Below are 12,791 nucleotides of genomic sequence, written 5' to 3'. Positions count from 1 at the left end.
TGGGAAAGGGACATGACTAGCCATTGTTTCAAATTATTTTATAACTGGAATCACTGCTAATGTTTGGTCATTTAAACTCCAGCCATTATTTTATCCCTTTCCCAACCAAAATGAAAAAGCTTGGCAGCATCAAATGATCTATAGCGTGTTGGCTCTGTTTTCATTTTTATAAATAAATTAATATGAGCTCTTCTCTCTCAGGCTACTGGTATCATATCTGCAATCACTTTGACTTCATTACTGTACTTGAGCCAAACGATATACAACTTTGGCCTCTGCCAAACAGCATAATGCTGCTCCCCTTTTAGTTTAACACACTCAATATAGGAACGCATCTGTGTCATTTTAAGATGTATTTGGTTATTCTATGAGCTTGTAGATCTGCTGTTTTTGAAAAATCTTCAAAATGTGTGCAAATATTTGAATATAAATATTTTTTTAAAGCAAACATTTTTAACTCAAATCTTTGCTTTTGGGGGGTCCCTGGAACAACATATTTTGAGATGGGGGTCGTGGCCAAATACGTATAATCTGGAGTGGCCCTTGACATGAAACATACGTTTTTTTTTAAACTGTTAGGATTTACACATTTGTCGAATCCCCTGAAGCAAAGATTTGAGTTAAAAAAGTTTGCTTTAACAAATATTCAAAGATTTGCACAAATTTTCACGATTTTACAAAACTATTGCAGATCTACAAGCTCGTAGCGTGGCACTCGGTGACGCGCTATGAGCTTGTATATCTGCTATTTTTGAATAGCCAAAGTATAAAATAATGGTTGTAGCTAAAATCTAAAATGACACAGATGCGTTCCCAGATTGAATGGGATAAAGCATGTATTGTATGGTGTGAACATACTAGTGTAGGTGTATCTGTATGGGTCTGTGTGTAGGCTCATTGTCTACTACTGTACGTTCTCAACCTTTTGTGTATCGGGGCCCACTTGAAAATCTCAAAACGTGCTAAGTGGTCAGATGGGTGGGCCACGCAGTCACGCACGTGCATTTTCAAAGCATGTTTACTTTCAATAATTAATCAATTGATTGTGTTGCGTCTTGTTTTCAATGGAAATAACACAGTATTTCTATTTATCGGTATCCCAATGACAACACATTTCTTTCAAGTATTTTTTTTTTACTTACTACATTTTTAAAATATTAATGTTATATTATCATTAAAATCTTAAGTGTTCTACCAATAATTTTGGGTGGGCCCCGGCCCACAGGTTGAGAACCACTGTCTAAATGGGTTAAAGGTTAAAGCATGTATTGTATGGTGTGAACGTACTAGTGTAGTATCCGTATTGATCCATGTAGGCTCACTGTCTACTGTGTGCTGTCTTCCAGAGCTCTGGGGGTCCCCAGCACTGACTGCTCATTTGAGGACTGCCAGCTGGCCATGGCAGAGGGCCCACTCAGACTTCCAGTGGACACCTGTCTCTTAGAGTTTGCCAAGCTTGTGAGGAGGCTGGGGTGAGTCCCTTGCACCTCCTTTAAGAATTATTCCCACACAAATCTAAAATGGGTAAAAAAAACAAATAAACTTGAAGTACACAAAAAACTTTTGCCCTCCCACTGATGGGAGGGTAAATGATACAAATTATAAGAAGTAGAAAAAGTTAGAAATCATGCAAATTTGTGAAAATGTTTCTATATCCTCTGTGGGTAGCAGTGCTGGTTTTAGCCTTACTGGGGCCCTAAGCAAAGTTTTTTGGGGCCTGCCTCTCTATACTTCCTACCAGTTGTGTATATGCCCCACCTTACTCCTATTAGAGAGAGAGATTCAACTTGCTGGAAATGTATTTTAACACATTGGGTGCCAGGATTTTTAATAACAACTTACCGTGGGTGCCAGCATTCTCCCCATTGACTGCGCTTTGCTGTTTAAAGCTCTAGACTCCACGACGAGCAAATCCACGTAAAAAAAAGCATCCATTCATGTAGCGCGATGACCCTGGCTACATCCTGGAACAGTAACATTTCACTCGCGAGTTACAACGGGGTGGGGGATCGCGCATCGCGCATGACCGGTTTTCCCCACCGGAAACAGATTCGGAGATACAGACGTTTTAAAGAAGGAAATAGACAGGAAGAGGATGGGGAGCCATGTTTTTTTTCCCGGTGATCCATCTGGCCTATCCTTCTCAGGATCACAATGGGTACTCCCAGAGCTGCTCTAGCCCCACCCGTGTGGAAAAAAACGGAAAAAGACACCAACTCCGCGTAACTTTTTGCACCGTTTATATACGGTTTTGGCACCCCATGTGTTAAGAAACGGACATTGTTGTTCTGGTACTGACAGACGCTGACTGTGTTTCACCTGGTTCTGGTACTGTGTACTGGCTGGTGCTGACTGTGTTTTTTGAATATTACAAATAAAATCATGTTTGACTATAAAAATTAGGGTTTGAATTAAGAGATCACAGAGCCGTCAGTCTGAGAGACCACAAGCAGCAGTTCGGTACCAGAAAGCACACACGTTTAATCACACAACGTCACTTTAATTGATTAAAAATGATAACTGATAACGAGCTGAAACGGGTGATTCATTTGGTAGTAATGGCAGAAAGTTTACAATGAGACTCGACCGAGAAAGTGATGTAAAAACTATGCATGGATTGTCCCTCACGATAAGACTCCCTCCATGTCACATTTCTCTGTCTTGTAGACAACCTTAATTTGATTTAAACAAAAAACAAATAGATTGTTTTGGTTATAATTTCTAGAAGATTGTTCCAACTTAATGAGCACATCCTTGGAGCGATGCGTCTCCATTCTCCAGATATTGTTTTATCTATTCCAATCAGTGTTTCATTTGATTAGTAATAAATCATTGAATCTTGAATTGATTGAAACAAAACAAAAAGTCATGGCCAGACCCAGACGTACTGGTATACAGTTTGTATACCACATTTGCAAAAATACGCAGACCAAAAATAAATCTTCACATTGATATATTTTCTTTGTTTTGGGTTCTAAGGGACATCATAGACAGGGGTGCACATAACTGGTGCGCAGGTGCGCATGCGCACCCAAAATAAATAATGCGCGGCACATCAGACGACGCGAGGCGCTTTTGCGTACCAACAGCTGGGACAGGAATTTCCAAGCTTTTATTTTTTAGCAAAACTAAGAAATAAAAGCCTGGAGATCGAGGCTAGGAATTTACTTCCTGAAGCCACACTCACACAATCACGCTAAAGCACGCGTCGGCCCCATGTACAGCCATTAGGCGCAGGGGGAGGGGACGCATGCTGCACGTGATTGTGTGAGTGTTGCCTCGCATCGCAGCTCGCTGCACGCAGCCAGCAGCGGCTGTTAGAGGCACTCTCACCGATGATGAACGCACCGTAATGGTGCAAAATATGCCGTGAACGTCCCAATCTGGCGGATAACGGCACCAAACGGCGTGAGAAGGAAAAAAACGGCGGAATTTCGAAGCAGAGCGTCCTTTTTTCTCGCGCAGCACCCCCCCCCCCCCCCGTTGACAAAACGGGACGGGACCATTTATTTGGTGCGCACCAAGTCACAGTCTCCAGGTGCTCTTCTGAGTACTAGACCTAAAAAGTTATGTGCACCCCTGATCATAGAACCCACCCAGAAAAGACCAAAAGTGAAATGTTATGATATACAGTAGGCCCTAAAAATGACAACAAGGCAATGAGCACATCAGGCAGGTGAATTTGGCTTCTTCCAGCATCAAATCTAACAATAAAGTCTTACACGCTTCATAGGGGACAAAGCAATCCTACTTAAAACTACCCTGACATTTGTTCCATACATACAGTAAGGTGCATTTTGCTGCCTGAAGGCAATATTACCCAGCTTTGTTCTTGTTTGAGAAACCTCCAACACAACCCTATCCTGTGATCTGGTACAATGACTTGAGAGGGAGTTTAGCAAGTGCAGGTAACGCTTCATAAACAAACAAGAAGAGTAATATGCTGCTCGCTTCTTGATCAAGGGAATACCACAGTACTGAATTATATAGAGACAATGATGAGTTGAAACCATGTCACGTAACAAAGTGCAGTGCAGTATGATATATAGTATCCAGGGGCTTTAAAGTACTTAATTTTTTATTATTTGCTGCACAACGACACACAGCATCAGTTCTCGCTCTCTCTCTCTCTCGCTCTCACTCTCTCACTATCGCTCTCTCTCTCGCTCGCTCTCTCTTTCGCTCTTGTTCACCCCTCCTTACTTCTCTCTCTCAAAATCAATTATTTTCAAAGGGGCTTTATTAGCATGGGAAACATGTTAACTTTGCCAAAGCAAGTGTGAAATGAAAACAAAAACATGTACATACAATTAAAGATGTTGGTTTATACTAGAATAAAAAAACAGGAGTGTACGAAAATGTGTAGGTATTATTTCACATACCATTTTGGTGATGTCTCATTCATACAGGTTGATTTTTGAAAAGTCAACCTCATTTCGAAACATAATTACGTTGCTTAATTGTCTCCTTATAATCGTGCTCTGTGTGCATGTACTCATAACACAAACAGCAGTTTAAATTAATGAAAATTAACCACACTAAATAAACGCTCCCTTTACACACACAGACACGACACAAAGCACGTTTGATAGGTAACATTGTAACATAATATAAAGATGGGCATTCCTGAGGGGGCATTGGGGACTCAATTTGCAACTTATAAAGGGAGGATCGGCAGTGGGTCTACTAACTAGATGGTCTGCATTCCCTTGTTCTCCTAGTTATTTTTGGATGATGGCATGGCATCACAGTATACCAAACCAGAATATCCACTTATTCAATTCTAAATATGTTTTTCTCCTCTGTGGCAGGTTGAAGCCTCAAAACACAGAGAAGGTTCTGCAGGATTATGGGAACAGAGCCAGGAAGCTAGAGGGAGAGAAACTGAGCTTAGAGGACTTTGCTCAGTATTTGGATGTGCCCGTCTCAGACCTGCTGCGAGACCTGTTCTCTCTCTTTGACGAGGTCAGAACTAAGGTCTTTATTATCATTATTATTATTAGTAGTAGTAGTAGTAGTAGTAGTATTACGTTATTTAACTGAAAGTAATTGATGGGTGTATTTCACTGAATACAATGTGTGTGCACAAATCACTCAGAAATCAAAATACGAAAGGGGATAAATGAGACCGATCTAACCCGTGGTCCCTGTTATATTAATTACGTGGTGTGGTTCCAATACAGCCACCATAGTGTAGTGTCAAATCAAAGAAAGGTCTTAGTAAATCAAAATGACACCCACAATACTACCAAAGAAAAATGGAGCAGACAGGGAAATTAATTGCCTCACACCCCATCTGCTCGATTCTCACGCCTCTTTTTTTTCCTTTTTCAGTATGAAGACAACTCCATGGATATCAGAGAATATGTGATTGCCTTATCTGTTGTATGCAGACCCGCAAAAACTCTGGCAACGATGAGATTGGCCTTTAAGGTATGTTGTGTTCCAGGCTTCATGCTTATCTAGCCAGCAGGTGGGGAGGACTTTTTCCATGCTTGCTTAATGTCATTCAGACCAACCTGTTTCAACATTCAAATCATAATGGAAGATTTATCAATTGATAAGAACATCTTATTGTAAATGTTGGTAACCCTTCCTTTTTTGTTTATTGCCTGGCAAACTTAGCCACAAGCAACGTCCCTATTCTTGGCATGTCATAATAGACAAACACATATGGCAAAAATAGGTGAACATTTGGCAAAATATAATAGATCTGCATGCTCACAACGCTTGTAGATCTGCTCATTTCAGTGAAGAGATTTGGTGAGGCAAAGAATTACGTGACCAAGAACAGATCCCTCGGGGTCAGTCAATTATGGATCTAGCACAAATGACAAAATTAGCAATAGGTGCATGCTATTCCAATTGTTGTTAGTTTTATTACCTTTTCACAAGATTAGATTGAAGTTAATGAATGGTTTATAAAGCAACCAGGCTTTTGCTCTTGTCATGGGATAATCTGTCTCTGAGTGGTGTTCATAAGGTTTACATGATTCTTTATTGTTTTTATGTGTTCAATAATATAACATTTTATTTTTTTCTTTGACAATCTAACAACAAAAAAATGTCTCCAGCTTTTCCAAAGTAGCAACTATTTATTTATTTGTTAACTTACACTTACATTAATTTGGGGAATACACACGTATTATATGAAACACATTACTTCCATTCAACGACCGTTATTGCCACACACACACACACTGTGGGCCTGTAAATAATATGTGCTTGTTTATCTGACAGCAGCTCTTTTGTTGTACACCTGGCGGCAAATCTCACAAAGGTATATTTTCATTCACAATGCATCCAGATGTTTGAGGCAGAGGAGGATGGAGCCATCACAGAGACGGAGCTGGCCATTATCCTAAAGACAGCGTTAGGAGTGGCCAACCTCAGTGTGTCACACCTGTTTAGTGCCATCGACGTGGAAGACACGGGCAAGATCACATATGGTAATTATTCACATATATCGAAGCTTCCCAGGACAATTAGCATTTTCTTGGCCATTCCGGGACAATTTCCATGTATTTTTCTTTACTTGTTACCACTTTCAAACTGCCATCCCTATTATTATAAATGCCAGATCTACAATCTCACAATGCGTCGCGATGTGACACCGCCATATGACGAAGTGTAAAATATGGTGGTTAAGTCTTTTTCCTTGGCAAATAATACCTTACTTATCCCAGACAGTCTTCAACAATTTGATACCAGAACCTTCATTTTGCATGACCAAATGTCATTGAATGGGTTTGGTATCATTTATAATTATGGACAGTGCCGTATGTACGGTGTACACTGTAGGAATCTTTGATCTACTTTGTTGATTGTGTTCTTTTGACACTTTTCTCTCCATTGCAGTTTTCTCTAAGATTTATAATCGGTAAAACTTTACAGTACCATCAGTTTTTTGTTTTGTTGCTTTTTCTCCCCAATTTAGCCATTATGCTAAATGTATTCCTCCCCACACACATTTCTGTGTGTTGTCACTGCTGTTGTATCCTACTGGCTCACTTGCCAGTGAGGAGTCCCCACCGGGAGGACCTATAGCCTTCCTACTCGTCCCGCCCAACACTCCCTTCTGACAGGTGCCGCCCCAGCCCGTAGGAGTATGTGCAGTGACAAATATCACCCTCCCTGCCCAGCTTCCCTCCCCCGAACACGGGCCAATTGTGTTCGTGTAGACGCTCGACAAAGCCAGATATACCGCGGTGGATTCGAACCCCCAGACTCTGCGGTGGTGGGCAGGTACTTTACCACTGCGCCACCTGAGCGCCCCATCATTTTTCTTTTACTTGAAGGAAAATTAGATTCTGCAAAAAATTAAATACTTGAAGGTAAATGAGATTCTGCAAACAAATTAATACTTGAAGGAAAATCCTTCAAGCATTTTTCCTTAAATGCTTGAAGGAAAAAGAAAAACGTTTACCAGCCTTATGTGTCTTATGTGTCCACTATTGCCTCATCATAGACGTCTAAATCTAAAGCGACTCCCGTCGTCTCATAAATCTTCCAAATTACATCTGAAATGTCTCCTAAGCCCTAATTACTGGTCCAGATTATCCATTTGAATGGAGTACATGCTTGGGAAATAATAGTGTTAATATAATTTGCATCAATAGAAAGTACCTTGATGTCCCATGAGGTCAAGCTGAGGTGAATATACCACTCGGGGTGGTATATGCACTGTCAGTTCATTTTATCAGCCCCCTACCGCATCAGTCATTCATCATCTCTCCAGGCCTGTCTCTTTTATTAAGTGCGAGACAGTCAAGTCATCATTGAGAGCTGTGCCATCAACGATAGCACTGGCCCTTCAGCAATGCCAGTTTCTCTGAGAATTATGTAATCCTCTGACATTCTCCTCTTTGTGTCTGCCGCCCCCTTGTGGTGTTGCTGCAGAAAGGTTCAGGAGCTTTGTGGAGCAGCACCCAGACTTTGCTGAGGAGCACCTGTATACAGACAATGCAGTCATCAATAACTGCCACCACCGTGGCCACCAGCTCAAGCCCAGCCTCCCCGTCACCACCAACAAAGGCACTGCCACTCCCAAAACAGCCAACGGTATCTGTCCTGACTTCAGCCCTAAAGACCATTACAGCACAATAGACAGACTCAAGAAACACACCTAGGATAGTTTATAGGGAGGCCCTCACCTCTCCTGGTGAGAGGGTGGAGGGAATGTGTGTGTGGGTACTGTAGTACGTGGGTGTTAATGTGTTACATTAGGGGGCTGTATTTGAGTGATTAGCCAGAACTACGAAAAAGAAGACGTTTACCCCCTTTTTTATTATCTTTTCCATAACATTTTCTGAAGTTATTTTTAGCCTGATAAGAGTTTATTTTCTTTTAGATTATTTTTGTTTAAGTTGTTCTTGGTGGAAGAACGTCTAAATGCCAAACGGTGGCAGTTTCAGATACAATGCTTGAATACTTGAATAGGGCAAGCACTCAAATTCCTGCTTTTCCTGGGGTATATTTTTCAACATGGTACTTACTGTGCATGTTTTCACAATGAGGGAAGCAAACAGGCCCTAGTCTGTAAAGGAAACTCGTTTTTAGTGAAATCAGTGTTTTTTTTAACTTATCTTATTTCTTCCTTTTAATGGTAGCTGCCTTTTTGAACTGAAATGTGTAAGTAAAATGCATGGGCTCATATGTGTCTGAGCAGTATAGCGGATGTCTGTAGGAGAAAGACCTCAGAGGACCAGTGACAAATGTTTTAACCACTTGAAGTGTTAAACTTCAACGGCTAAACTCGAGGTGCTCACACGGTGTTTGTAGGTGGCTATAATCAATATGAGCCTGTTAAAATTATACAATATTATATAATATATGCTATATATATATACACACATACATATGTATATGTATATATATATATATATATATATATATATATATATATATATATATATATATATATATATATATATATTAATTTAGCTCAGGGTTCAGTAACAAAAACTATTTAAACTCGTATGATGTCGTCATTTTTCACATTTCACTGTGCTACTCCTGTGTGCATGAGGTATCATTCACCATTCAAACAAACCTCACCAAGGCTTTTCTTTCCAACGAGATATGCAGAGCTTTTTCCTCTTTTTTATGTCTGAAACTTTAATGGACATGGACCAAAAACACAGTCAGTGATTATGTCTTTTAGATACATTGTTACTGCCCATTTCAATTCAGTGGTGCAATGGCTTTAAGCGGGGAAATGTGTTTTTTTGTATCAGAATGTGTAACTTTTGGTATCATCAAATCGTGCTCACTTTTGTCACTCACTCTGGTCAATGATCATTCCAAAGACCATGCTGTATTATTTTACAATCTGCATTCCTGTTGCATCACATTTTTAAATAGCTCATGGTTGACCACCTTTTATATTTTTTCCCCCATCCTATTATATCTCAGTCAACTCATGGACATTTCCGCTGTCCTGGTATACTGTATTTTTATACATAGATAGGAATGAGCAACTTGTGAAGGATGCAATAATCATAACTTTACAAAACATTTAAACCTGATATGCTTCAGCAACAAAAATGCATGCTCAACATAAAAAGTGAAGGCGAGTAACACGTCACATGACACTTTTTTTTTCCACAGAAGCAAAATTCAGTCTTTACTTGAGGCTTTATACTTCAGGCTTTTTTCGCTTCAAAATCTTGTTCACCATGCTAAACCTTCTGGCGTTACCAAAATTGTCTTCCTTGTTTTGTTTGCTTATATATGCATGGAAGATGTTGTATTGTTTGGTCTTTAATACAGCACGTTTGGTGCTTTGGTGCGTTTATTTTAATTTTGGCACCTTTTTCATGCACTGTCCTACTCGTGTTTGAACGCCCTATCTGGAGTTTGAAATGCCACCCATGGTGCCAGTTTGGCCAGTTATTGACTTTTGTATAGGTGATTGACTTCATCGTTTGACTTGCTACACGTGACAGCTCATTGTGAGCTTTAAATGTACAGTATTATGAGCCTGCAGTGGATCTTAGTATAACTTAATTTCAAGAAAGCTATGATGGTTATTTTGCTGCCTGCCATACACTTCAGAAATCTACATGTTAAATCGCAAAAAGAGCTAGCGATCTAAGCCTGAGTCATACAGAGCCAAACTTTGGGATAATGACGCATTTAAATCAGACTCTCGTAGTCTGGACAGAATTGCCTTTCCAGGTCTTATTACAAATAATCTGTTATACTTGTTGATGTGCTGCTAGATACAGTACACATCATGTGGCTGGTCAGTTAGTTTTGTTATCTACACAAAAACAGTTTAAAATTCATATAGAATTTCAACATTCTGGCAAATGTTTTATACTATGAAATAGCACTTCTTTTTATGTATTTAGATTAGAACATTTTATAATAATTATATTATCACGTGTAACCTGGACATTACTTTCAATCATTTGCTTGCATTTGAAGGAATATTTGTTTTCAACTAGTTGTTAGACATTTCTCTGGGGCTAGAGAAACTAACCCAAAAATGTAAACTAGAATTATTCTATAACTATTGATGAATGACACAGTGAGTGTTTGAAAGAAAGCTTCTGAAAGTAAAAGGGAAATGTATACCATTGCAGGGCAGATGATGTGAAACAATTTAACCACTTAAACCCCCTAGTCTTAGTGAAACGGACTCGAGTTGCAGCTGTACCTTTTTTCTGTCTACGCCAAATCTCTTCGCCCCAAAAATAGCAGATCTGCAAGCTCAAAACACGTTTCTCATTTGTCATTTTGAACTTGTAGATCTACTATTTGTGGCAAATGTTCCACCCAGAATATGAATGCTGGGGTTCAAGTGGTTAAAGAACTTATCTAGAGCTGAGCATTCATAGTTTGACTAATTTGACTCTTTGACATTGAATGTCCCTTTATGAGTCAAAACGACTTAAGGTTTTGACATGTATTATGCTTATGGTCTGGCATGTTTGTGAGCATTGTGTACATGACTTCTCCATCACATTCATGGCCCTGTTACATTTGTATCTGCATCACAGCTTTCAGTGAAGCAATATTTTACATCTTCTCTAAGCCTTGTCAAGATTGATCTTTTTGAAGAGTTCTGATATGTATTTTGAATATTCCAAATGCAGGGCATTTTGTGAATTTTTGATGTACGTATATTAATTGTTTTTATTTTCACTGCCATGACAAAAGATCTGTGATCTTCTCTCCTCTGCAGATTGTATTCATGGGTAAAAAATGAACCCGTTAATTTTTTTCCCCCCTTTATATAATACTGCAATTTTTCTGTGCTGTATTCCTCAAGCAAGTTTTATCAAGTTATATTATTGCTATACTACTATTGTAACTATTGCTGAGTTGACTGCTTAGATACAAAATGAAGATTTTGTATGGAAACCGATAGCCTTGAATCTACAGTATATAATTCTTATTTTATTTTATGATTTTTAAAAAATGTTTTAAAAAGAATGTATAGACAATCTTGTCACAATCAGAAGCTCCTCAAAGCCCCTCTTGTACAGTAATATTTTCACTCAGAAGAAGTAGTTGTTTTCCAGCTTCTATTTTGTATCCTATTTGAGTCCCCCCCCCCCCCCCCCCCCATGCATTAACTATTTTTATGTTTGAAGCATGCAGGTTGAGCTAAAAAGTAATGTGAGTGTCAAGCCTTGAGGTGATGTTTCTTACAACACATATGACGGGCTGTACATGAATGATCAACCCAAAACATTCCTGTAATTAGATTGTATCACCACACATGATTTGTGTTGTAACACAAACTGTATGTATTTGTGCTTGCACTTTATAGAACTCTTCTGCCCCCTTCCCCCCCATGCCTGAATGCTGTAATGCATGTTAAGGTTCCATATTACAGTGCTAGCTAGCTTGATCTTGCTAATGTGAATAATTTGAAAGTCAATGTGTTATTTTTTTAGATTATTATTATTATTACAACAATACACAAGCTATTGAAGAGCTCAAATGTTCTCAAAGCTTCTCCTGAGCTCCCACCACACACACATAGTTTTAAGAAGAAAATGTCACAAAATGGTTAGATATTCCCATCCCATCAAATGTGTTGGGAATATTTGATGCTTAAATATGTAAAGCTCAACATTGGTGTGCAACTTAAAAATGTTGGCGCTAGATACGGAATCCATAAAAGGTACTCCCAAGTTAGACGGTAAAAAAAAAAGACTCGACGCACATCTATGAAGGCCTCCATACTGTTCAGATGAATGTCTAGGCAAATGTGTACATCAATGTCTCCTGGTGACACTGCATCATCAAAGTTCACCATTTGCTGTGGTACTGTACAATGTTTGATGACGTGTAATATGACTGTGAATTGTAAACAATGACTGAACAAGGAAGGTTTTTCTTTTCTTTTTAAGACCTTAAGACCCAGGCTGTGTTTTAAATCATTCAATCATAGTGGACTATATAGTGAGTAGTGAGTGAATCATTTTGGACACAGCCCCAGTCTGGATTTGAAAAATGGCACCCGCAATTTGAGGCACTATAGTTCCACTAAAGGTTTCATTGTTTTGTTTTGATTGATTGGAATCATTTTCTTTAATCCTCATGTTTGCAAAATGTGACGGCTAAAGGTTAATGTCAATGCTGTTACTTATGTTAAAGATAGGCGGTTTGTTATGTTTAAGCATTGTCAGACCTACAGTATATGGCCAGAACATTGAGGAAACGCGTAACAAATCTAGACTGGAGCTCTAAGTGGGTCAGGTTTTCTAATTTTTTTCTTGATCCACATTCCTCTTTTCTGTTTGAATTCAAATACCTCACACACAGAATCATTC

At 39.2% G+C, this 12,791-nt stretch overlaps 1 protein-coding gene across 1 annotated transcript in view; it reads left to right on the top strand.

The window, feature by feature from the left end:
- The window catches only part of LOC308083902 (lysophosphatidylcholine acyltransferase 1), a 44,071-nt gene extending 35,611 nt beyond the window's left edge, over positions 1 to 8,460 (top strand). Inside the window, exons 10-14 of the mRNA XM_080426316.1 lie at positions 1,347 to 1,472; positions 4,812 to 4,965; positions 5,335 to 5,433; positions 6,308 to 6,449; positions 7,900 to 8,460. Of these exons, the coding sequence (XP_080282442.1) occupies positions 1,347 to 1,472; positions 4,812 to 4,965; positions 5,335 to 5,433; positions 6,308 to 6,449; positions 7,900 to 8,129 (751 nt within the window). The 3' untranslated portion in view covers positions 8,130 to 8,460. The remainder of the gene's footprint in view (positions 1 to 1,346; positions 1,473 to 4,811; positions 4,966 to 5,334; positions 5,434 to 6,307; positions 6,450 to 7,899) is intronic.
- The last annotated feature ends 4,331 nt before the right edge of the window (positions 8,461 to 12,791 follow it).

This window comes from Gymnoscopelus braueri (genome assembly GCF_963280865.1).
Source record: "Gymnoscopelus braueri genome assembly, chromosome: 4".
NCBI classification, from domain to species: Eukaryota; Metazoa; Chordata; class Actinopteri; order Myctophiformes; family Myctophidae; genus Gymnoscopelus; species Gymnoscopelus braueri.
Note: the sequence above shows the minus strand (reverse complement) of the source record. Positions and strands in the feature narration are given on the sequence as shown.